Source organism: Acanthochromis polyacanthus, chromosome 4, assembly GCF_021347895.1.
Source record: "Acanthochromis polyacanthus isolate Apoly-LR-REF ecotype Palm Island chromosome 4, KAUST_Apoly_ChrSc, whole genome shotgun sequence".
In the NCBI taxonomy this organism is placed as follows: domain Eukaryota; kingdom Metazoa; phylum Chordata; class Actinopteri; family Pomacentridae; genus Acanthochromis; species Acanthochromis polyacanthus.
Genome location: NC_067116.1, coordinates 36156941 through 36183013, shown reverse-complemented (window position 1 = coordinate 36183013; position 26073 = coordinate 36156941). Strand labels below are relative to the sequence as shown.

Here is a 26073-nt window from a genome sequence, read left to right as displayed (position 1 = left end):
TTTGGCTTTGTTAATAAAATAAAAAATAATTACTTTTTAAAACTCTAGAAAGCTGTGAAAACATATAGATAGATAGATAGATAGATAGATAGATAGATAGATAGATAGATAGATAGATAGATGGATAGATAGATAGGTAGATAGAGTCGTTTAAAATTATTTTAAATGAATCACGATAACAATAAAAATGTAGGTGGAAATTTTCGATTTGAAATTTCCTGACTTCAAGCAAACCGCCTCCTCCCAGCCACCGGTAGACCCCGGAACAAGATTCATCCACGCGTGACTCGTTGACATTTGGGTTGCCAGGTTTGGAGAAACCGAAGTTTAAATGTCACGCCGTCAAAGTCAACGCACTCACATATTTGAGATTTTGTTAAGTCATGTTTGCATGGTTTCCTACCTCTAGTTTAGTTGTCTTATTATTATTGCTGTTGTTATTGATAATAATACTTCAATTATAAAGTACTTTTAAGAATTAGGGTTTACAAAGCAGGTTCCCTTGACGACCAAATAAAAGCTGTAAGCCTTTAGAGACATGCCAAGTAAAACAAGGCAACATAAAGGTGACATTAAGATTAATGTAACTGTACATTTTCTATTCCCAACTCAGGCATCATTTTCTTGCACTATTTCTTGTATACGCTGCTGTAACATCAAAAATTTCCCCGCTACAGGATCAATAAAGATTCAGTCTATCTATCTATCTATCTATCTATCTATCTATCTATCTATCTATCTATCTATCTATCTATCTATCTATCTATCTATCTATCTATCTAAAATATTTCTGAATGTTTTTAACAGTGTCCTGTGTTAAGCTGCAAATGAATCTTATTTCTGTCTCGTTAAATTACAGGGAAACAAAAGGCATTGATGAAACTCAAGAAAATCTGAATGCATTCAGTTGAATGACTTTTTACATGCAACAACAGTTCAGTGTTTCAGCCATCTAAATAAAGACTTTTAAACTCACAGAAAAATGCCTTGGATAGTTTTAAGCTTTGCTATGCTTCTAGGTGCTCTTTTTTTCTTTCCTGTAAAGGAAAATTGTTATATTTTACTCTTCTGTAATGCAATCATCATTTGCAATCATCCTACATCTACTAAAGCTGTATACTGTGTAGCTACTGTGGGTTACACCCTGAAGAGCTTTATTTTAAAATGTATGGGTATTGTGTACCTTTTTAGCATTTTGTCATAAAATAGCAATCAGAATTAATGCTTTTTAAAAAAAATCTTTCTTTTTTTTAACTTGTTCCCAGAAAACATCTTTAAAATATACAGAAACTTAAAACAATCTGGATTTTTTTCCCATTTGGTAAATAAATTGGGAAAAAATCTTACAGTTGCTTTTCTGTAATGCATGTATCATTTGCAATCACGCTGCATTTAATAATATAATATTTTACAATTTCATAATAAAAAACCATCTGAATAAAAGTTTTATCACTTTTCTTGCCTGCAGTTTTGTTCTTTTTCAACACTTTTGTGTCCCTTACCAAAAGTGCCTTCTTCTAGAAACATTATATGTTGATACAAATATATTTGCCTAAGCACCTGCACAGGTTGAATCTGAGAAAGAGGGATGTCAGGGAATAAATCTGGCAACTCCAGTCTGCCATCTTTGATTGTGCGACAGGCCGCGGCGCGAGCGGGGCCTCACTCAACTAGAAAAACGGTCTGGCACGAGATAACGGGTGGGGAGAGACACGGAACCACGGGACGACCGAGTACCGGTTCCCGCAGAAACGGCCCAACAGACGAGCACAGACTGACGGCGTGAAACGGCGGAGAGGACACGCAGCGTGAAGCCGTGCATGTGGAGAGCGGTTTGTTGGCAGCCGACGAGCAAAGTAGCTAACCATCGTTAGCCGAACTGGGTTAGCAGGCTAGCCAGCTTTTGTAATCCGCCGGCCAGACACACACATTCGTCCGCCGCAAACCAGGCCGAAACCGGATTTCAAGTGAGGCCGTACGCTATCCGAAAGGACAAGGAAGGCACCGGCGGTGGCAGGTGGGTCGGAGTGGCATGCCGGTTGGAAATGTGAAGCATTGCCTGGTGGCTGAGATGTTAGTGTTAGCTTGTTAGCATAGTTTGGCCACTGACGGGTTTGAAAGTGGATGTGATGGCGACTAGTGAGAAACGAAACTATGCACAACGATGCAAGCTGGCGGCCTGCTCTCTGACAGTCGCATTGTGCAGTAAAAGCGATGTTGTTGCCCGCATTATAACGTTAGCGTTTTTGTGTCTAACTTTTGTGCAACTAAAGTGTTATTTGAGTCCGGTCTGGTTGAGTTCCGGGCGGAGAGGGCCTCTACTCCCCTGCCGGTATGAGCCACCCAGCCCACCAGTAGTTTGATTCATGGAGAGGGATGGCCTGCACACTCATCGCTGGCACTGATTTAAGAAACTGTACCAAATAGTATAAAATCAACCCATTTATTTTGTTTTTCCTGAGAAGTTCTCTCTCGATTCTTTGCGTTCAGGTTAGCTCAGTGTATTCCTTTACAGCCTTCGGTGTTGAACAGATTCAGCAAAATGTGGTAATAAAGCACATTTTTAGTGTGTGAGTGTGCACTCTGAGTTTGGCTGGGCTGGCTTGTAGAAGAATCCATATGATTCATAAACCCCTCTCAGATGTGGAAGCCAGCTGTGAGATCATTAATTAGGTGCATGTAAAGCTCTCAGCTTGTGCATTTAAAGATTACTAATGTGATTGGTTGTAGGGAAGCATCCAGACATTTGTTGGTTAGAGTAGTAATTATTGATTGATCAGTCAATGACATGGCCTGATCTACAGCTGAAGTGGAAAGTGTCTTTTGGAACCCATAAGCATAAATTTTAAGGAATAAGATGATGCTAATGATTTATATTTCTTGCCTCTTCCTGGTTATTAGCAGTTCCTAACAAGAGCTGATAATCCAGTCTGCTTTTTATACATCACGCGTCAGTCCCCTAAACTCCTCCCATGTGTGTAGTTTAAAATGACATTTGCAATAATAAGTGCTTCATTTGTGTATTAAATCTAGAGACGTGCGTGTCTCTTGAATGAAACTATAGCCATCCTGTGCTTTCTTATTAAATTGCAAACAGCTCCCCAGGGAGACCATCCTGTTGGTATTGATGACCAGGCAGACCTGGAGGAACCACAGTAATCATAAGTGGCTTCCGGTCTTTATCTTTTTCTGAGGTTTACGTTCATTGTGCCAAAAACGATAAGCACCATTGAAGACGTTTGCCGAAGCCCCTTGCCTTGAAATTTTATAAAATTGAAAATTAATAGACGTAGATTCTGAATGTGTTGTAATCAGTTATAATAATGGATGCAACATATTTCCTATTTACGAGTCTGATCGTGTGGTCTGTTATCTGTGAGGTGTGACCATGTGTTTCAAGATCAAAAAGTACAATCATACGCTGAATATTGTAGCTTTTGATGGTAAACCAACAGATTAGGCACAGCACACTTACTGTTGCAGAGTTTTTCCACTGCACCATTACAATACTAACCTTTAGGGACAATGAAATGCAAGCCTGCTTTCTCTATTCTATTCAGCGCCCATCATTTAGGCCATCTTCATGACTTCTCATTCTGTGAGTTAACTGTAGCATTACACAAGTCAGTCCCATGACTCACTCAAAACAAAGAAGTGGGGGACATGAGCACTAGATAGGTAAGTCTAACTGGACAATACATCAACATTGCTAAAGAGAAACCCATTTCAATATGTGGGCGTCATCTTTTCATTTTGATTTCTCAAGTAGCCACACTGATGCTTGTGCCTCCCTATTTGACTTTTTTTAGCACAAGTGAGTACAATATGCGACAGTCGTTTACCTTCAGCGAACAGTAATCATGTGCGAGCTACAAAGCAGGATGCTCGGTTTCTGACTGCTAAGAATCTTCACCGAAACAGGAAAGTCATTTCACTGATGTCAGGGTTTGATGGATGCCAAATTAAGTCAGTCTTTTTAACTTCATCTCACAGTCAAAATCTGCAAGGAACATTTTTAACAGAAGTGCTCAAGTGAACTAGTTCTTGCCCAGAAGAAACACCCAAGTGATGATATTTTTGAGTATCGGATAAGAGAAGGAAAGAGCTTAGGTTGATGGATGGACTGAAGTGCAGAAGCAGTTGCAGGGGTGCAGGGTCCTGCTGGAGGTCAGGCCAGCCCAAACGAGTCTAGAGAGTTGGGATGCTGCTGTGTGATTGATGACGGATCTTTCTTTTCCACTCTCCCGAGACAACGTCTAAAAACACTTAAAAGGAGAGTACATGTTGGAAGGTTCAGAGGCAGTCGACATGTATTGTACACTGAACTGAGCCTTTCTTTCATCCCCAGGTGACTTTTTGGTCTCACTGGCATTGAATAGGTAACATCATTTGTGGTCTGTGCACAGATGAAGTAGGACTGTTGTGACTTGGACTGGACACAGTGTTCCCGCATCCTGTTTGTTCCCTTTTTTTGTGTGTGTTCTGAAACTTATCCTTTTACATCCCGTGTCCCTCAATGTCAGGAATGGCATTTCTACGCGCACACACACACACTATTACGTCCAGCCTCTGCACCATATTCCTTAAGCTGACCTTTCTAAAGAGGAGAATAACAGCCCATTCTTACAAGAACTTGCCCTGATAAAAGGTTTTCTAAGAGTGGGGATTACTAAAGCTCGAGTCTTGACAATTCTACACAGTTGATTACCTTTAAAAGCTTTCTCATTGGGATCAAGCATGTCTAATGTAATCAGCATATTTCCTACAGTTTGGCAGGTAATGGTCTGCAATAGAGAGTTGCAGGGGTGCAGTTAGCAGAGTAAAAGGAAAAATGTCTCTGCTGCATGAAAAGTCTGCTTTTAAGCATTCATATACAAACTCTGCTTTTTTTATGACGGTAAATGCTTTTCTTTAGCAATTCAGTTTCTCACAGATCATACCTGCTACAATAAGGGACTCCGAAGTGCACAGGTTCGTGACAGTACTTAGCTTGGTGGGGATGTTGTGTGTTGTCCTAAAGCTGTGAGATTAGACGGTTGTAAACACTAGTTCTATGTTGTTATCTTGCAAATTTGAAAATCGTTTATAGTGTGTGTCCAGCTTTTGTGTCTGGTGGTGTTGTCTGGAGCAACCATTTTCAGACGGCGTAGTGTTGTGGTAATGCATCAAAGTGCCACCACTGCATGGCCTTTAGTAATGAAAAACCACTACCACAAAAAGACAAATGTTCTAGAAACAAGGAGAGTGGGTATCATACTTTTTATACCAATGTCCCTGTGGTGCAAGAGCTGAACAGTTAATGGAGTTATTATTCTAACTGCAATATGGCTAAGTGCAGCGCGTAAACCGGCAATTTTTAAACTAAATTTAGAACATGTCACAACGTACCATTATGAATTAAACGGCGTGGTGCTACAGAAATGCCTCGACCTACAAATCATATTCTCTAGACATAAGGGAAAGTTTAACAGAAACTGCACACAATGTTTACATGCGTTTTTATTTTTTAAAAAACAAGTACAAAAAATTCCATTCCCAGTAAAACTGTGGCTCAAATTATTCATATTTGTCAAAACAGTTGCAATAAAATGTTTATTTTGGATATCAGTCAGCCCTATGCAATACCTGATTTTTATTTTTTTTCCATTTTGCATCATAGATTGTCATAAAATACAACATATAATCATTACATTTCTGATTTCAACCAGACATTGAAAAATTTTGTTATTCGCTTACAATTGAACCGACATAAACCCACATGCAAAGTATTGGTTGAACAGGATAAATCACTTTCTATTTAAATACGAGTTGTATTGGTTAGCATCACTACTGATTCTATAGTTAAAGTTGGCACGCTCTTACTTGCAGAACAAAAACAATATACATTTTAGGTTTAGTCTTATTCCGTTTTATCAAATGAGAACCAGGTTGTTCTGACAAGACAGCTGTTTTCCTTTTAAGAGGATGTTCTTTTGCCAAAGTGTTCCAAGGCCAAGTTGCAGATAGACTGAACTCATCAGAGCTGTCGGCTCCCCCCAACACACATGCACACTAACACAACCTCGCACTCAGTGTTACACCACTGCTCCGTTAATAATAAATGACCTCTGTGTGACTTCGCAAAGACACTGCAGCCCTAAACATGCTGTCTCTGTGTCCTTCCTGCTGCTCACTTTCTAGCTTTTCCTTTTCTTGCTGCCCCTCCGAGAATCCTCGTTTCTGCTTTATGTCTCCTCTGTGTCCCGTCAACACCACCGGTCAATGTGTCTTTCTGTTTTCTTATGACGGCTGTACACCACAAATGCAATTTTAAATTGGTAGTCTCTCACTGACTAATTTACCCCAAACACATCTTTTGCCTCTGATCCCGATCAAAACGGTTCTCCTTGTCTTGTATAACTCACTGACAGGCATGATATATTAATTGAGAAAAGCTTGCTGGTGTCCTGCACTTTGGCTCGAAATGCAGTGTTCGGCATACAAAGCTCAGTGGGGCATTTTTGACATCTCGCTCCTTTATAAGGCGCAAACAAAAGATCGTATAACACTAAGGCTTCATGATGCCTTTGCTGTTTTTTTTTTTTTTTTTTTTCGTAAGAAAGAACTTGGAAAGTCATAATCCTTTAGACTGATTCATTTAATTCTATTCCCACCCATAAAGCAGGTTTGACTGCTTTAGCTCAGATTAGTGGTAACCAAAAGGCTCATTTTCACTTTTAAAGTGTGTACTGGCCTAGAATCCGAAGTTGGGCACAGTTGAAATGAAGGGACACTCCAATCCCCCACATTGGTAATGAGATCAATGCAACCTTATTAGGAGGATCAGGGATCAGCAAGACAAAACAGATCCAAAAATATATGCTGAGTTATTCTTTTATCTCTTTCATTTTTTTCAGTTATAGATGTAGCGATTACTCAGGTTTTAGTCCTACAGCACCCCTATCGTTAGCTTACACAAAAATGATTGCAATGATTCTCACGCTGGGATATATGACCTTTTTTTTTTTTTTTAAAAATTGTAAACCAGCTTTAGGCTCAGATGCATTAGGAGAGAAAGAATCTCTTAAAGCCAGCTGTAGTTTGTTAGCAAGCATCAAAGAAAGCTGAGAATATGTTACAGTTTGTATTCAAAGCCAGTAACCTCTACACCTTTTGTCTTTGTCTTTAGGAGGCTGGTTCTGGGGGCGTGGCCAAAGGACCAGACTCAATGAGTTTCCAGCGAAATGTCCGAGAAGTCAGGGCAGAGCACCAAGGCAAAGGATGGCAAAACAAAGTATGCGACCCTTAGCCTCTTCAACACCTATAAAGGCAAATCTCTGGAAACCCAGAAAACTGCAGGTAAGCCAACACCATTATTCTGTGGTTCTGGTGATGCAAGCAATGTGTGGACTGAAAACTTGCTTCTTACTCACTAACCTTCTTGTGCTACCTAACTCCTTCACACGCCTCCTCTGGCCAAGCCCAGCTTCAGTGACCTGGCATTGCTCTCAGGAATGAAAATGGATTTGATACCAAAATTTAAATATAATTTAACCAACTGGCCAAAAAAAGAGGGCGAGAGAAATAGAAAGTGTGCACACAGTAATGAGGGAGAAAGCGGTAACATGCACAGACACATGAACTTAACTTTCATCTGGTAAAGATTCAGATTTATTTCAATGTTAATCAGTGACATATAACGCTCTATCTAGCTCCAGAATTGCAGAGTACACCTGTAATTGTAAAATGTCCTGAAACGATGCTGCGTGGTGATTCTGAATTTTACATAAAATTGATTAAGTATTTTTTCCATTCCAGTGGCTGCCAGACATGGGCTCCAGAGTTTGGGCAAAGTTGCTGCCAGCCGGCGCATGCCCCCTCCGGCCAACCTGCCCAGCCTGAAGGCAGAGAACAAGGGAAACGACCCAAACGTCAACATTGTCCCCAAAGACGGTAGTGGCTGGGCATCCCGAACTGAGGCCGGAGACGAGAGGTAACTTCATCAACTTGGATGCACTTTTATACCTTCACACATGGGAAATAATAATTCCCTTTTCATGTCTTTTTCTTCTACATCAAGGTGTAAGTGAAGCACTACAGAGTTACTGAAAGTAGTAATAGAAGTATAATATTGAGGAAGAGGTTTCTGTCATCCATGTTTGAAATGATCGGTGTTGTTGAAAATTCTCTCCTGTTTTCATGTACCACAGGCAACAGGAGACACCCCCACCTCAGAACAAACCAGCAGTGCTCCAGTCACAAGAGCTGTCTATTGGGGGCAGCCGCTCCTGGGCAAACAGCAAGCAGACACAGCTAGACGGTAAATGCACTTACCATTTGCTCCCTAAGCCTTTCACTTACTCATAAAATGTAGATTACTGATGTTGAGTTGTAGTTCTTGGCATTTATGTAGGAAGGTTGTAAACAATATCCAGTATGTTTGCTGCTTGTGTTCAAACAAATGAATGCACAATCCTCAAGTGGTTTACTACACTCAGCCATTACAGTTTGCATGGAATGCAAACCATTTGATCTCTGCTAAATGTAATGTTGTGGTGGAAGAACAACTGTATGCCAGTGGAGGATTAGACCCTTTTCTGTAACTCACTGTATTATGTTCAACCTTAGGATTTCTGTGCAGTTGTAATGATGTGCTTATATTGTACAGGATCTCCTCGTGTGAGCAGCCATTTTCACCAGGAGTTTCCCAGCTTGCAGGCGGCTGGTGAGTTGGAGAAAGGGGACGGTCAAGAGGAGGAGCCTTATGGACCAGGCCCCAGCCTCAGACCTCAAAGTATGGACACACACATGGACATGAATAATAATCATTCACAAATCACTTTCTGTTAGCCTGTTTTTTAGCAATGACGGGTTGCCTGACTGTTTGTCAAGTCAATCAATACCTCTTTTCCATCTGTCCTTCTAGATGTTGGCAGTTGGCGTGAGGGCGGCGGCAGGAATTTGAACACTGCACCCAGCCCTCCTGAGATGGACAACAGGGCTCTGGAGGAGGGCAACACGGGCCTTGGTACTTCCACACCACCTGGGGAAGCTGATGAGCCTGGCCGAAATGTAACCGCTGACGGTCAGAGGGAGAAGAGGGATGGCAGGGAGAGGTTGCCACCCTCTGGCCCTCCTCAGTCGAAACTAAATGGGGGGCAGCAGCCTCCTGCTGGGGTGCCAACTCACTTTGACCCTGCTTTCAGGAGCATGATGCCACCTTATGTAAGTGACATTGTGGACTGACTACATGAAGATGCTGCTGTTAGCGCGTTTCTTTACCTTCCGTGATGATTGCCGTTTTTGTTTCAGATGTTCCACGCCTATCCTCAAATGTCTTTTGGCCCAGGACAAGGGAACTTCAGATACCCTATACCACAGGATGGAGCAAAGTGAGTTCAATAGATCGCCCTTAGGTCCTTGGAATAAGGCTCATTTAAAAAGTTTTTTTTTTTCAATCTTAATACAGTTAAGACACACTATACTCTGGATTTTTCCTGCACAATTAACACAACAGCTACTTATTTTTTGTGCAATTCAAAAGTTATACAAACTTTTGATGTACCGCTTCGTGTTTGTGAGAAATAAAAAAAAAATGCCCTGTATTGTTTGCAAAACGATAAACAGAAGTTGTAAGATGGTCACTGAGGCCCCGTCCACACGAAGACGAAACGAGGTCTAAACGCATAAGTTTCTTGCCAAATCTGCGTATCATCCACACGAAGACGACGTTTTGGGGGTCTGTAAACGATCATTTTTGAAAACGGGTTCCAGAGTGGAAATTTTTGAAATGCCGTTTACGCAGCTCCGTGTGTACGGGCGATCCGCTGCTTTTCAGAAACGCTTGTCATAGTTTTGTATCTTCATTGACACGCATGCGCCACACGCGCGGTAAACACAACAACAATGGCGGCATACAGTGTAGCAAATGTGCTGATGAAGCCAGTGACCCTACTATCCCTGTTGCAGCAAAATCTCCTCCTTCTCAATCACCACCGAGTTGAACAAACAATTATCGAGGACACATTACGGCACTTTATTTACTTCCCGGCTTGGTCTCTGTTTATAACTTTTGCCGCAAGTGCGCATGCCCACTGTTTTTTCTTCTGTTTGTGCATTTCTGTCATATCGTTACAGCGCCCCTAGAGGTCTGGCATGTGTTTTACAGCGTTTCCATGCGTATCGAGTGCATTCATGTGGATGCACACAATTTCTGAGACGCCTTCGTCTTTATGGCGATCATTTTTGAAACTGTTAAGCGTTTTGTCTTCGTGTGGATGGGGCTTGAAAAGCACATTGTTTTATCAATATATGCTTTGAGCCTGTGCACATGTAAGGTGTGTGATACTGCCTGACGTATTTTACTACCTTGTATCTGGCTTTCAGGGGTCCACGTTCAGCGCGACCCCAGCAGGCACCTCCTCAGTCTTGGCTTCAAGACCCGGACAGACCCTCTATCATCAGTGCAACAGAACTTAAAGAGCTGGACAACTTGGACACCGATGCTGATGAAGGCTGGGCTGGTCAGTAGATGTACATTATCTATGAATTACTACACATAACTAAGTGGCTAAAAAGATGATTTCATAATTCAGTTGCAAGCTTCTAATCAGTTATGTCCCTTCTGTTATTCAGGAGCCCAGATGGAGGTGGACTATACTGAGAAACTAAACTTCAGCGATGATGAGGAGAACCAGGCTGCTAAAGAGAAGGGAGAAAACTGGTGAGCCTTTTGATCTTTGCATCATTTTCAGTATCTCACATTTACAATTTGTCTTCGGTTCTCTTCTTTGACCCCACTGATATGTTTCTCTGTTTAGCCTGTTTAGTTCAAGTTGTGTAGCTTTCATGAGTGCCAGCCTTTTTAAACACATAACGCTCCTGCTTTGTACTTGTGAAGACTTATAATCATGCAAGAGATAGGTAGTCATCAGTTTATTTCCTCTGAATCAAGCACTCCTAGCAAAAAAAATTATCATACAGTGGTACACCTTTTATAACAGTAACGTTAGAGATGATGCTTATTTTGATTGATTTTGTATCTTAACAAATGTGAATTTGGATTTTTATTCTGTATTCAAATGAAGAGATGTGGCTGCTTGTTAGGCAGGAAATGCAATCGGTTAAAAAAAACAAACATATCCACATCTCATTGATATGACTTTGAACATGGTTGGCATCCATGTGAAGTGAAGTCATTTGTAATAAATGGACAAATACATTGAATAACTACTGTGGTGGCTATAAGGCTTTATCGTTAATTAGTGCAGATGCATTAAACACCAGTCACATAATAAAATGACTCCTCAGTGCTGGACAGAATGTAATTGACATCCATATATTGCAGACAGAGCACAGCTAGAAGTTTAATGGCAGCATTAGAATTACTACTTAATGTTCAAAGTGCTAAATAGTTTTGTACAAAGTGGAGTGATTTTAAAAATAAATCTGTTTGTGAAGGTCATTTGTGTGTGTACAGTGACATCGGTTGTGTTAAGTTGTGGCATGCATGTTGAGGTAAAGGCGCTAGAGATGCAGGGGGACTGACAGTTGAAAGACGCTGTTGTTTTTAATGTTTCTTAAATTATATTCTTTTCAGGGAGTGGATGGGTAAAGTGGAGCGTATGAGATCTCGGACATCAGACAGTCAGGAGGGCTGGAAGGAGGGAACTGAGGACCGTGGAGGCATTAAAACCTCATGGGCTGACAGTGTGGATCCCAGAGCACCATCACCTGGAAGCATGGGGCAGTACAATAAATCAGCTGCTACTCAAGACTACCAGGTAAAGCATCATGCATTACACGTGTGACATTTTTTGCGCATCATGATCACTTTGTATCTGTATTAATTTCTGTATTTTTCCAGGGTGGCAGTCGTTCTGTTGGCGGTGGAGCTCCCCGTGGGAGCAAACCACAGGCAACAGTGGCACCTGGGGCTGAGGAGGACTCTGACGCTTGGCGACAGAAGCGCAAGAAGCCATCTGAAGTTTCTGAAGCTGTAGAGCGAGCAAGACGGAGAAGAGAGGAAGAGGAGCGGAGAATGGAAGAACAACGGCTTGCTGCTTGTGCTGAAAAACTTAAGCGTCTCAATGAAAAACACCGCCAAGCAAATGAGGGCAAACCTGTCTCTGCTCAGACCGCCAGTGATGAGGCAGGAGGTGCCCGTGAGGAAGCCCCTTTATCAGTCCCTGCTCCTGTGTCCAGTCCTGTACCTTCAGTCCCAGTTTCACAATCACAGGCCCCAATCACGCAAGGTCCTCTGTCTGAGAGGGTGGATCGAGACAGGGAGCAAGAGAGAGAGCGAGTAGAGCCAAGTGCTGAGGATGAGGTTCACTTGCCTCGTCAGCCCAGCCCCCCTGTCCCGAGACCTATATCTGTAGCTCCGGAGTTACAGAACGAGGGGGAGTCTTCCCTGGCTGAGGTTGGTCCCCTGATGGAGGAGAACCAATCTGATAGGACCTCAGTGCCTATCCGGGACTATTTTAACATAGAGGACAACAGGGGTAAGCCAACTGAATATTTTTTTTCCAAAGCTGCTAGTAAATGATGTGATTGCCGCTAACAATCAATATCGTGTTTGTTTTTCTTTAGTGGATGAGCCCCACTTGTCTCTGCCACACATGGAAACCCCGGGTGGTGAGGAAGTCCCCGTTGCACCTCCACAGCTGGAAGGAGAGGCAGCAGCTGCTATGCGTCCCTCTCTCATCTCAGGCTATTCCAAACAGTTTCAAAAGTCGTTACCACCTCGTTTCCTCAGACAGCAGGTAGGGGTGTTTAGATCTGGTTTCTGGAGTTTCTAAAGATCAGGATGTTGCTTGCTATGCAGATGTGCAAAGAGTTAGCTGGGTAGTTTCCAAACTGTTACCCAAATGGGACTTGATAATTCATATTAGAAGACAAAAATATTAGACCTTTCCAACAAAGGACTAGTAATAACAGAAGACATTTAGATGTACTTTACAGCATTTAATTGGGGATGGCATTTCCGTGTCATTTACATTTGCAAACACAGATGCAAAAGTGCTACTACTTGTTTGCAAAGGCTTGTGTTAAAACAAATAGTTTGTCCATTTTGAGAACACTGTGTTGTTAACAATCAGATATCACACTGACTAATGAATATACAATATCATTAAAACCAGATAGGCTTCAAAAATCTTACATTTCTCTCCTTCATTGGTTTTGTAGGAGCAGATGAAACAGCAACAATGGCAACAGCAGCAGCAGCAGAGCGGGGGCTCTGTGTCGCCATCAGGTGGTGGAAGTGTTCCACCTACCCAACAGCAGCAGCAGCAGCAGCAGCACCGCTCCATGTATCAACCTATGGGGCCCCACCACCAGCACTTGGCCTCCATGGGCTTTGACCCCCGCTGGCTCATGATGCAGTCCTACATGGACCCCCGCATGATGTCAGGCCGCCCCCCTATGGACATGCCAGCTAACATTCATCCTGGTAAGTGCAAATGCAGGATAGAAACTGGGAACATACAAGTATGTTTGTGGTTATTACGACAGCAGCCGGACAACCTGTTCAAAGCCACTCTGATTTCATCCTCTATAGGGAGGATACCTCCTAAGCAGATTGTACGCAGAGAGCCAGGTGACAACTCTAGCTCCAGTTCTGACTCATTCGACCACTTGACCCGACCAATTCGTGACCATGGCTTGCCCTCAGACTCTCGGATGGTATGGGGATCAGACCCATACCCCCAGTCAGAGCCGTTACCTTCTGTAACACCTCCAAAAGGACGGGATGATAAAGAGCAAAGGTAAAAAAACAATGCATATTATGAATATAATAATGAGGCTAATAGCTTTTGTATTGTATTGATTTTTATATCACAATCACAACTGTTTGTTTACAGGATGGACTCTGGTTTGGATCTGGACAGGGGTCTTACAGCTATCTACCCCCAGGACCATGGTGCATTGGACTCTCGTAAAAGTAACTTCTTCCGAGACCCTTCAGAGTCTCTGTCAGCATTTTCCCAGGGTCCAGAGGATTCGCCGGGGCCTCTAGACAGGGTCCCCGTTGGTTCAGCCTTTGATCCTGAGGAGCCTGGCTTACCAAGTGGGGAGGAGGTAGAAGCCCTTGGTCAAGCCATGCTCCAGAGGAGTGTCTCGCAGGGCTCTAGCCACTCCCTTAAGCTGGATGAGCCTCGGTTTGATGGGCTACCTCTAGGAACAAAATCGCTAGAGCTACAGGACACTGGGGAACGGGCTGATGATAAGCCACAGAATGAACTCTACTCCCAGGCTGCAGTATCCAGCAACAGGGCTACACCTCCTGCTGATGGATTACACAAACAAGAGAAGCTGCCTCTGCCAGCACCCAGCAAGCAGAAAGCTGAGGTGCGTTGGGGTGGAAGATCAGGTGCTGGACGCAGAGAAGGACCAGGGGGAGAGAGACCAGTCCGCAGGTCTGGACCAATAAAGAAGCCAGTCCTGAGGGACATGAAAGAAGAGAGGGAACAGAGAGAGGAGAGGGAGAAACGTCATGAGAGAGGGGAAAGAGGAGACAGGTCCAAAAAGGATCAGTCATCCAAAGCTCCTTCTGCAGCTGCTGCTGTCTCTGAGGGCTCCAGACCTCAGGGTGAGGGGAAGAGGGAAACTACAGAGTCAGAGGAAACACCGACTGCCCATCAGAGGGCCAGAGACTCTCAGCCTTCCTCTGGGGTGCCCACCTCTTCCTCTCAAGAGGAGAAAGCAGACAAACAGCCCAGCAATGACAAACATCCAGAACCCAGACTGCCCTCTCGGAAAGAGTCCAACCTTCCTCCGCGTGCCTACCGACGAGAGGAGAGAGAGAGGGAACGGGAGAGGGAGAAGGAAATGATGGATAAGGACAGAGAGAGAGAATGGCCTGCTGACTCTAATTTTAAAGGACGTGGTCGAGGGGAGTATTACTCCAGAGGAAGGAGCTACCGGGGTACTTACAGTGGCCGAGGGAGGGGGAGTCGTGGTAGAAGTCGGGCAGAGTACCCTTATCGAGAGCCACGATCACGCTCCGATTTACCTTCTGCTGGAGGTGCTGCTGCTTTTCGGAACAGGGAGGAAAGTGAGACTCGCAGTGAAAGCTCAGACTTTGAAGTTATACCAAAACGCAGACGGCGTCGCGGTTCGGACACAGACTCGGAGAGTGAAGGTGGGAGAGAGTCTGCCAGTGACACTGGACCTTCAGACCGTGAGCCGAGCACCAAACCTAGCCGTCCACTGAGACGAGAGCTCCCTGGGGAGGGCCGATCAGGGCCCCACAAGCCAGGCTTCGGACCTCCTCACATGGGAGAAAAGGTTGGATCAAGAGGGGACGATGACAGCCGGCCCAAACCAGGATTCCTGCCTAAAGGAGAGCCATCTCGGCGAGGAAGAGGTGGGTTATACAGTAGACGAGGTGGAGCAAGGGAACGTGGAGGTCCTCGCTCAGCCCCTCTTAGACGGCCAGCAGCCAGAGAGTCCTCCTCTCAGTGGCCCTCTAAACCCATGGAGACATTCAGGCCTGAGGACACAGAGTCCACATCAAGATATGACAATCCTCCCTCTGACCGACGACCGCCCAAATCGGACAGCAAGAAATTTGGGGATGTGGGCCCTCAGAGTAGCAGAGAAAGGCCACGTCGATCCAGACCAGCACGACCTCCAAGGCAAGACAAACCCCCTCGCTTTAGGCGTTTGAAGGAGCGTGAGGCTGCAGTGTTGGCTAGTGGAGAGACGGCCCCGAGTCCCCCTGTTCCTTTACCCTCAGTGCCTGCTGCTGCTGTTGCTAGCTCTGCACCTGCCCCAATCTCCCTTTCCCCAACCTTATCTAGAGCTCCAGGAACCCCTTTAACTGTGCCTGCGGAAGTGGCAGCCACTATACCTGCAACTGACCTGCCCTCTTCTTTAGAAACCCCACTACCTGACACTAGCAGTCCTACCATCACTGCAGTTGGTACCAAATCCCCTGACTTGTCAAACCAGAACTCTTCAGATCAAGCCAATGAGGAATGGGAAACTGCCTCAGAGAGCAGCGACTTCAATGAGAGGAGGGAGCGAGAAGAGAGGAGAGGAGCATTGGAGGCTGCAAATGAAGCAGCTACAGCTTCTGCCCCAGCACCTGCACCTCCTCAGGGCTCTGTGACTCCCAATAAAAGTCCACCTGATGGAGGGGTGACTCCAAAACGCGAAGGAGCTCCTGCAGCCAAGAGGAGTTTCTCGAGTCAGAGGCCTACAGAGAGACAGAATCGTAGAGGCAACAGTGGAGCCAAACCAGGTCGCAGTTACACAGGGGGCAAAGGAGAGAGGAGAGGAGGGGCCAAAGCTGGCCGTAAAGGGTGAGTTTGACACAATCAGGCTTTTGTGGGTTGTCGGGCATTTAGTTTGTCTGCTTACATTAACACTTGCACAAAGAAATCGACTCAATGAACAGTGTGCAGTAGGATAATACTGCAAGTTCATTCACTCACAATAATACCTTTGTGTAGTTATTACTGTTCCTAATTAAGAGTGGTGCGGAATCTAAATTCTCATTAGTGTTGATATTGCCTGTTCAGATTAGCATGGCTGTTTCTAGAAGATTCTCCACTAAAGATACAAAATTACTAAAGAAGAAAAAACATTTTGATTTAAAAATAGCTGTTTGGTCTCAGAATGGTGGTATTTTTAGACTGTTTTTGTACCTTGTTTCATGACGGAGAAATGTCATTTCACCTTCTGCATCAACTCGTGCTGTGTAGTGGTTTCTTTGTCATCTTCTGCTTCCGATAATGATGATAAAGTTAAACCGTATATTCATGGTTTCTTGAAAAAATGTTGTCACGACACCATTTTTTAAAAAAATATTTGTGGTGTATTACCACTTATTACCGAGTCTCATGCTGGGCTTGAATTTTTAATTCTGTCTTCAATATATGCCTTAATTAACCAGGCCTGCAGCCCAGCTGAACTCAGAGGCAACGGCGCCAGCAGCTGGAGGAGCAGCTCAGAGGTCTACAAAAGAGCAGCCTGCCCGTCGCAAAGATGAGGCCAAACAAGCCACCAAGAAGCCTAAGGAGAACGCTCTTTCTCAGTTTGATCTCAACAATTATGCCAGTCAGTAGACACATTTATACTCCAGCTTTTGTCTCTTAATGATTACATAGATACCCTTACCTGGCTGCGGTTTCTCGTCACTTGAAAACTTAATGTAGTTTTCTTGTTATTGTAGGTGTTGTCATTATCGATGACCACCCAGAAGTCACCACAACAGAGGACCCACAGTCCAGCGCCAATGACGATGGCTTTACAGAGGTTGTCTCCCGCAAGCAACAGAAACGCCTGCAGGATGAAGAGAAACGGAAAAAGGAAGAGCAGACTACTCAGGTACGGAGACAGTTGGTCTGCACTGTGTGGTTACAAAATTGTTTGCTTAAACAACAGTGCATTACTTCAGTGAGAATGAGCCATACTGATTTGATATAATAATATTCATACTGATTCTACAGAACTGGGGTAAAAAAGGCTCAGGTGAGAAGAGCAGAGGGGGAGGAGGAAAGCTGCCACCAAGATTTGCTAAAAAACAGTCATCACAACAGCAGCAGCAACAACAGCAGCAGCAGCAGCAACAACAGCAGCAGCAACAACAGTCCTCACAGTCTCAGCCTCCTGTAGCTGCTGCCCCTCAACCCCAGCAGCAGCCTCCTATTTCTGCTGCACAGCATCCTCACCTTGCCCCCTCCCAACCTGCTGCGTCCCCTCAGACACTGGAAGGAACAGTGGCTCCTCTGCCCTCCATTCCCCCTGCTAATGTGGACTTCACCTCAAAGACCCTCCCCCCCGCTTCTACACAGACACACAGCACTCTGGGCACAGAACTGTGGGAGAACAAGGTAGCAAGCTCCACCGTCCTGCCTGACGTCAAGAAGCGTGAGTAGAAAAGTTTTTCTTAACTTCTGAATCTTGTTGTGATGCAAGCTCAATCTAAAAATTGTAATCTGTATATTCCAGTTGGTCCGATCAGCCCTCCCCAGCCACCTTCTGTGAGTGCCTGGAACAAACCTCTTACCTCCTTTACTGGCACTGTCTCCTCTGAGGTAGGTTGAATATGCCTGCCGTGCCTTTAGTGACTGCTTGATCCATTTAACCATGTGATAGACCACAAACAATGTTTCGTTTCAGGGTGTGAAGCCTGGAGCTGAAGGCAGTGTAGAACTGGGAATAGACAGTATTCAGTTTGGAGCACCATCATCTGCAGGCAGCACTGACAGTGATGGAGTTCCCGCATTGCTAGAAAGTGGCTCTGAAAACAAACTACCTGCTCCCAAAGAACAGAGACAAAAACAACCTCGAGCTGGCCCAATCAAAACACAGAAGGTAACCGGTCTGCATTGTTTTACAAGACTGATTGATATTAATTCTGTTGAATTCTCTTTCAATGTAAGCGTTTTGTCTCTCTTCCTCAGCTCCCTGAGATGGAGCCAGTAGAAACCAAGGAGTACAAGCCAGGTCCTATTGGTAAAGAGCGCTCTCTGAAAAACCGCAAGGCCAAAGATGCACGTGGAGGAGAAGGCGAGGGGATGGAGGCAGGAGTACCTGGAGGAGGCGTCAGCAGAGCCACAGACTCCAGCCCTCCCACTAGTGATACCACAGTACCAGAACTAGGAGGAGATATCGAGGGCATGATCACGGTCCCTTCAGCAGAGTACAACAGTAACTCAAAGGTACAACATCTTAAATGCGCTGTATATTTTTATCATACTTGAATTTTACTTTTACCTCTAGACTGCTGTTACAAAGTCCTACACATAGAGGTAGTGATGATATTTTTAAATCACATCATTGATTCTATTGTATGTTTTTTTATTTTGACCAATTATTAGTATTTTTAGTAACTCAAAATAATATTTGATCAGTAGATTTGATGTTTAACATAGTGAAGTTTGACTGCTGTAGTATAACATTTTTGTGTGAGTGAATATATGCTAACTTCTTGCCTTTCTCTTTAGGAGTCTGTCACTGACTATACCACCCCGTCCTCCTCACTGGCTGACAGTGTTCCTACAGGAGGGAACAAAATGGAAGAGAGTTTGGTAGCCAATGTGAGTGAATGTCTTTACACAGACATAAAATAATCATACATTGATCTAAAGTGAGGAAATGCATCTTTAATCTGTTAAGTTACTGTTGTAGTTGTCAATGTTCACCATTTTTTTAATACTTTGTGGGATCTTTGTTCAATCTAAGGTTGCTCTACCTCACTCTTTGCCCCTTCCTCGTCGAGAGACCCTGCAGCAGAGCTCCAGCCTCAGCACCGTCTCTCCTGCTACTGTTGACCTAACACTAAAGGTACACGCTTGTACAACACACTCCAAACAACACTACTTTCCCTGAGAAATACAGTTCTTTAAAGTTTGAGTAAAATGTCACCTAAGCACCTATTTCTTCCTTTCATCTCTTTAGATGGAATCGGCTCGTAAAGCCTGGGAGAATTCCCCGAGTCTGGAGAAGAATTCTCCAGTCACCTCTTCTTCGTCCCCTATCACCTCCTGTGCGTCGTCATACTCCTCTTTCTCCTCGGCCTCCATTGCACAGATCCCAGTCGCTTCTGTTACCCCCAGCACCTCACTATCAGGTAACACAGCTCCCACTCCCACTGTATTGTATACCTCCTACAGTGCTGTTTGCTGCCCCAACACTATGTAAAAATCAATAATATTTTCTTGAATTGACTGATTTATTTATATTTTTTAACCATGCAGGTTCTGGTACTTATACAACATCATCCCTCAGCACCAAGACCACCACAGCCTCCGACCCCCCTAACATCTGTAAAGTGAAGCCCCAGCAGCTGCAAGGTGGAAGCCTGTCGTCCTCCAGCAGCAGCAGCAGTAGCAGCAGCTTCTCTCAGCTCGGCTGTGTGCCTCCCCTCCTCCCCCAGCAGCAGCAGACCCCACAGGTGTACGTCTCCCAGTCTGCAGCAGGTGAGGGAAACATGCACTGGCCGGCCTGTGATTTCTTTGTTTTTTTTAAGTCCTGATAGTTCAGTTTCATATTTGAAGAACTTCCCATGCCTGGCACTAATCTGAAATTTAATGACCCGTATATTCAGGTTCTGCAGCTCAGATTCCAGCCTTCTATATGGACACTAGCCATCTTTTCAGCACCCCTCATCCTCGGTTGGCTCCTCCCTCTTTGGCACAGCAGCAAGGCTTCCAGCCTGGCCTCTCACAGGTAGGATTTTCTCTTGGATTTTATAAGATAAGATCAACTTTACTGATCCCTTAATGGGGAAATTCATGTTATACCATTTAGATACAAATAAAGCACAGTAGGAAACAAGACAAGTATTGCAAAAGTACATAATAGAGATTTTGAAGACTGTGTAGACTTTTCATGTGTGGAGATATGGATTGCAGAAATGTTACATTTGAAGGTCAAACTATGCGTTTTGTCCACATTATAGCCTACAGCAGTGCAGCAGATTCCCATCCCTATCTATGCTCCGCTGCAAGGTCAGCCTCAGCACCAACACACGCACCAGGCTCAGCTTGGACTTAGCACTGGCCCTCCAGTGTCACAGCCACAGGACCTGTTTAGCTCCTCACTGCAGCCTTACAGGTAACATGCAGCCTCACAGGTGTTTTATTCTCAGCTATAAAACACTATTATCCCCATTTTAAGGCTTTTTATCTGTCCTCCCTCAGGTCTCAGCAGGCGTTCATGCAGAGCAGCTTGTCACAGCCCTCCATGATGCTGTCAGGACCCTCCTTGCACAGCTATCCTGGTGTGCAGGCTCCTGAGCTGGGCAAACCTCAGTCTAATCTGGCCTATCAGCAACCCTCCTCCACCCAGCACATTCCTATTCTGTTTGAGCCGCAGCTCAACCAGCCCTCTGGCATGGGAGGGTCCCAGCTCATTGATACTCACCTGCTGCAGGTAACTAGATCACACTCAGGAAATACTTAACTTACTTTAGATATTGACTGGCATTTTGCTCTATTTTATTTCCATCTGACATATTTGTTCTTCGGTTCAGGCTCGACAGGGGATGAATCAGCATTCAAACATGTACTCAGGACAGGTGCAACAACACGGTCAGAGTAGCTACTATAGCAACACTCAGTCGCCAAGTTCTGCAATGCAACAGGTAACCCACATGCTGACTTTTAGCGTTTATGAGTCTTGTTTCAGCGGCACGAGACGGAAAAGCTGCACATTTTTGTTGAACCAGTTAATAGTCTTGTCTTAATTTCTCCCCAGGTGACGGTCCCTCTGCCCGGCTCCCAGTTGTCCCTGCCAAACTTTGGTTCGGGTGGAGGTCAGGCCCTCTTGGCGCTGCCTCCCACTCCTCCTCAAGCTCAGCCCCCCAGCATCAACCGGCAGCCCCCAGTGTCACAGCCGTACCGAGGCATCATGGGCCCCAACCACAACATGATGCAGCCTCCCACCAGCAAGGTACTGCACTGTGTGTTTGATTCTGTGCACATAAACATGCAGATTTTTACAGGAAAGTCAACAATTTTTTTTTGTGGCATGTTGCAGATGGACATGGATCTGAAACTGTTTGGCAGTGGGATGGATGTGAAGCCTGGAACCCCTCCTGTCAGCGCAAGGAGCACTACGCCCACCTCCAGTCCTTACAGGTAAAAGCATAAATGTGTAACGGTACGCCAGGAACGCAAAGTGGTGAAAACCTTACAAGATGGTATCCCCTTTCTCAAGATGCCTGTTGTTAGTGTGTATCAAGTGTTAACAGAGTAGCAGATTAAATCCACACACTCCATAAGATCTTCTTCCAAACATGTATTGCAGTTCACAACCTCATGCAAAACTACCTGAAGAAAAATATCTCGATATTCAATCATCAAACACTGCATGCAATAGAAAATTAGGTTTTGAACCAACTATGAGGATAAACGGGGAAGTTTCTTTGTGATGCAGAGTCGAAGAAACTCATAACACATGATGAAAGAACTCCAGAAATCTTCACCTTAAAGCTACACCTCGGGTCCATAAATCTCTCACCAGACTCCCAGGACCCACATGTTTTCGGTTTAGATGCAGCAAAATTGTTTTAGTATCACAGAGTATCGAAAACTACCTACAAACGTTTTGAATTGGTACGTAAGATCCTTTAAATGAATTTCTTTTGTCTGGGTGATGATTTGTATTCACAACCACAAGTTATATAGTCTGTCAAAAAGCCTGGGAGAGTGAGGGACACGGCAGACACACTGCTGGGAGCAGAAAGCTGAGCAGTCTAGAGGTTTGGATGAGGAGTTGTTGTCTCAGTGGGCTGATGGGTGGTTTAGCTGTTGGAGATTCTGTTTCTCTGAGAACATAATATATTATTTGACTTTCTATGCTTTCCCTTTAATATCTAATGATGACTTTCTATGAGGCTGCTGTTACCTCAGGTCATATTACTGGAATTTATAATTTTCCACATGTAAATATGTGCTCTTTTCCATGCGTGTGGCTTTTGGTTTTGTGGTTGTTTAGGGACTAGCTGGCCATGCTCTGACCTATTTAAAGGTTAGGAATTAAAAACTCCTTAGACACTGAAGTTGTAATCTTGAATCTTTTGTCATCAGGTGTTCTTGCTCTTGGTTTTTTTTTTTTTTTTTTTTTTACAAAAGTGTGCTCTGCAATAAATATTTTAAAGGGGATTTTTTTTTTTGCCTCTGCAAAGGTTTTTGAAGAGACTACACATGTGTTGCTCGTCACTGAGTCAGAACAATAGGTGCAGCACTGTTTGGACATTTTCCAAGTGTTAACATATCCTCTATCATATTATTTCCTTGTCCTCTTCCTGCAGGGCCAGCTCCACCTCTCCGAGCAGCCAGTCCAGTAAGATGAACAGCATGCTCTACCAGAAGCAGTTTCAGCCCAGCTCTGCCGGCATGAGAATGACACAGCACTTCCCTGGCCAGTTCAACCCACAGGTTACACATAAACAATAATCTAACAGTAGCCTGTGTTTTTGTTTAAGTTTAGATAATGCACTGATTATTCATCACAACAACAACTGACGGGGAATCATTTATCCTCCTCTCTGTGTGCAGATTCTGTCTCAGCCCAGCATTGTCTCTCCTCTGGTTCGCCCTCCTCACGCTAACTCCTTTGCTGGAGGTGTCCAACGTTCTCCAATGGGCCCTCCAATATCACCCAATGTGGGTGGTGGTCTCATGCCTCATCCCCGACCGCAGCACCCGCAGCACAGCCAGCATCCTCCCCGGGGGCCCTCTGGTCCCGCTCTTGCACCCAGAGGCACACAGGCGGCTCTGAAGGCCGAACAGGACCTAAAGGTATGTTTGTTTGCATCTGTTTTGTTAATGTGGCCAGTTTAGTCATGATCTTCCAGTGATGGGTTGGGTTTCTTTTTTCCTCCGGTTCCTCTGCAGGCAAAGCAGCGAGCTGAAGTGCTCCAGTCCACCCATAAGTTCTTCTCAGAGCAGCAGCAGCAGCAGCAACAGCTCAAGTCCCCGCAGGTCAGCAAAGCATCTCGACTTGATCAAGGAGGAAAACCTCCACTAGACACCTCGGCCCCAAACCACCAGGCGGGAGGCGAGCGCCCAGATTCTGACAAACCGCCCGTCTCCACGGCCAAGCCCATACGGACTGGCCCCATAAAGCCACAGGCCATTAAACCAGAAGAGGGCAAGTAAAGGTATTCTGACCCTCTTCAGATGACGACATGAATGGAAGAGAGGAAGAGAGAATCTTGCCCCATTCACTCAGCCGGCGCCTCATATCAGCCCTGGAGGACAGTGTAGGGGAGGAGGATGAATTGGGTGGAGATCCAGATGGTTGTGGTTACTGGCAGTAGGCGCTGTCACGTGTAAACATAATCCTCTTCCTCTTCTTTCTTCCCCTGCCTTGTCTCACTGTAGGTGGGGGCATTTGAGTTGGATTCTTCCATCATATTTAGATGCCGATAAAATTGCTGCACAAGTTGTTCCATAGAAATCTACTACAACGGTAGATAAGAGGAGAGCTGGAGAAAGAGAAAATCAAGATTTGCTGCTGAGTTTGCCATTTTTATAGCTCTTTGTTTCTGTTCCTTTTAATTATTTTTTTCCCCAAATAGGATCACACATATTATAGGAGAAGCTTGTTTTGTTAACGAAGGAATGAATCAGATTTGTTTTTGTAGTCAAAACAATCTTAAGGAGATGTCATTTAGTGAAGCACACTTTCTGTTGCCCAATCTCCCATTCTAACTAATCCAGAGATCTGTGCACATGTGCGCTCTCACTCAACGGTTAGATCCGGTTACTGCACGGAGCCATGAAATCTGAAATTCTGTTGTCTTTTTTTTTTTTGTTTTTTTGTTTTACCAGAATGGAAATGTGAAAAAATGCAGCATTTGATTGACTTACATGATTGATTTGATTCGGCTGCCTGTGAGCCTTTGCTCCTGCCTTCTGCTCTCATCTCCTTGCCTGAGAAATACTGATGTGTTGGGGGGTGTGTGTGTGTGTGTCGGGTGTGTGCTCGTGGTATAAACAGGGGAAAAGCTTGCAAGCTGGACTCTCCTGTATATTTAGCCAAAGGTTACAGCAGCGCAGAGATGATGTCACAGCCTTTTAGGATCGATGTTGCCGCGGCAGCAGAGTTTTGAGTGGACTTCAAAGGATTACACGGATGATGTATGATCACTACGTACAGCTGTTCCAGCATAGGGGGCTACTGTCACACACCCTTTCACCGCTTTCACACCCATCTTTGCTGTCACACAAACACATGTACACACTTCACTGTAAAGCACCCAGACCTGCTGCTATTGACTGATTTCAGTGCCCTTAGCTAGAGTATAGCAGGATAGGGCTGTTTAGAGGAATAGATACGGTGAGTTTGATTGTTGAAACAGTAGAAAACTTTTGAGTGTGTGTATCGTCCTTCACGGTGAGGGGGGATCAGGAACAGGACGGAGAACAAGGAAAATGAAATGAGAAGCCTCAAGTTCTGAAGCGTTTGGGCAGAAGGACACTTATTGTTTTGTTGTCTTTACTGATGAGAGCAATCAGTGCTGTTTTCTGTCTCTGCCTCACCTCCGCTGGCTGTCCCACCCACAATGCTCTCATCTTGGGGTTGTGGCAACAAGGGTCCTTCAGAAATGTACAGTAGTATGCACCCTGAGGTTGTGAGGGAGTCCTCACATCTACCTTGCTTTGGAGGTTGGATGAGGGAGGGAGGGTAATGACTTTTTTTTTTTTGGTTCTTTTTTTTGTTTTTGTTTTTTGTTGTACTTGTACAGGGGTTTCATCGCTGTATTAAAATATGTACGGTCTTATTTACATTCTCTTGGTTTGGTTACAGAAACTAATAAAAATAATATACTGTTGAGATGTTTTCCAGTGATTGGTTTTTACTTGAAGTCGTTGCTCCAGTCAAAAGCCAAATTCAGCATCTGACCACCAGGTGTCACTGTGACACCGTCATAAACGTAAAGTTGGTTTTCTTCCAGCAGTAAAGCATATGAGTGTCACCTTACAATTACGCACCTTTAGTAAACTGTTGAGGATGAGGAGTAATGAAAGGGTTCAATAATGGTTAATTTTATTTGTCCATCCATTACTAGACAGTAATAGGAACAGTGTTTGGGTTGCCAGGTCTTGACTCAGGCAATAAACCTCTAATTCTTCATGAAAGCTGCTGTAATGGATAATTTGACTGTCAATCTTTGGGGAAAAGGCTGTGAGATGTCTGGTGTAATAGTCACATACTTAAGAATACGTAATAAATAAATGAAAAATGGTTGCTAGCACCTCTAAAGCGATTCATCAAAATTCACCACAATGTGTTTCTCATTCACCTGTTTAGATGCAGTCTGATGGCATATTGAGAGAATCTGACATTGACCTGCCAAGCTGCCCCGATTATTCATGTTTGTTACCATTATAAGGTAAATAAAGACTCAACAATTTTATTTCTAATTGTTAGCTTGATTGATGGTTTAACTTTAATAATGACTTAATAGCCAGAGAGATATTTCCACGGCCTTCTGTTAGACACTTTTGAATGGCATAGAAGTAATTTATAAAGGGAACGACTTATCCCCAAAACATCACATTTTCAGGTGACGTACCTCTAGCGTCTACCGGGAGTCACGTGACCAGATCTCGCGTATCTGATTGG

At 44.3% G+C, this 26073-nt stretch overlaps 1 protein-coding gene across 1 annotated transcript; it reads left to right on the top strand.

The window, feature by feature from the left end:
* Positions 1-1618: 1618 nt before the first annotated feature.
* prrc2c (proline-rich coiled-coil 2C) lies at positions 1619-25281 on the top strand. The gene is made up of 34 exons (XM_022192670.2): positions 1619-2017; positions 7169-7338; positions 7798-7972; positions 8190-8299; positions 8648-8773; positions 8906-9204; positions 9292-9371; positions 10366-10502; positions 10615-10702; positions 11579-11762; positions 11846-12482; positions 12571-12743; positions 13168-13432; positions 13541-13748; positions 13845-16289; positions 16883-17046; positions 17162-17316; positions 17439-17859; positions 17941-18026; positions 18112-18306; positions 18396-18653; positions 18939-19031; positions 19177-19278; positions 19393-19564; positions 19692-19913; positions 20042-20163; positions 20396-20550; positions 20637-20868; positions 20969-21079; positions 21193-21387; positions 21475-21575; positions 22751-22877; positions 22998-23240; positions 23337-25281. The coding sequence occupies exons 2-34, from the start codon at positions 7224-7226 to the stop codon at positions 23598-23600; spliced, it is 8460 nt and encodes a 2819-aa protein (XP_022048362.2). The 5' UTR covers positions 1619-2017; positions 7169-7223; the 3' UTR covers positions 23601-25281.
* The last annotated feature ends 792 nt before the right edge of the window (positions 25282-26073 follow it).

Coding starts and splice junctions, on each gene's coding strand:
- prrc2c (XM_022192670.2), top strand. CDS start 7,224: ATGTCCGAGAAGTCAGGGCAGAGCACCAAGGCAAAGGATGGCAAAACA. Junction 18,654..18,938: donor AGTACAACAGTAACTCAAAG/GTACAACATCTT, acceptor CTTTCTCTTTAG/GAGTCTGTCACTGACTATAC. Junction 19,914..20,041: donor CGTCTCCCAGTCTGCAGCAG/GTGAGGGAAACA, acceptor CCGTATATTCAG/GTTCTGCAGCTCAGATTCCA.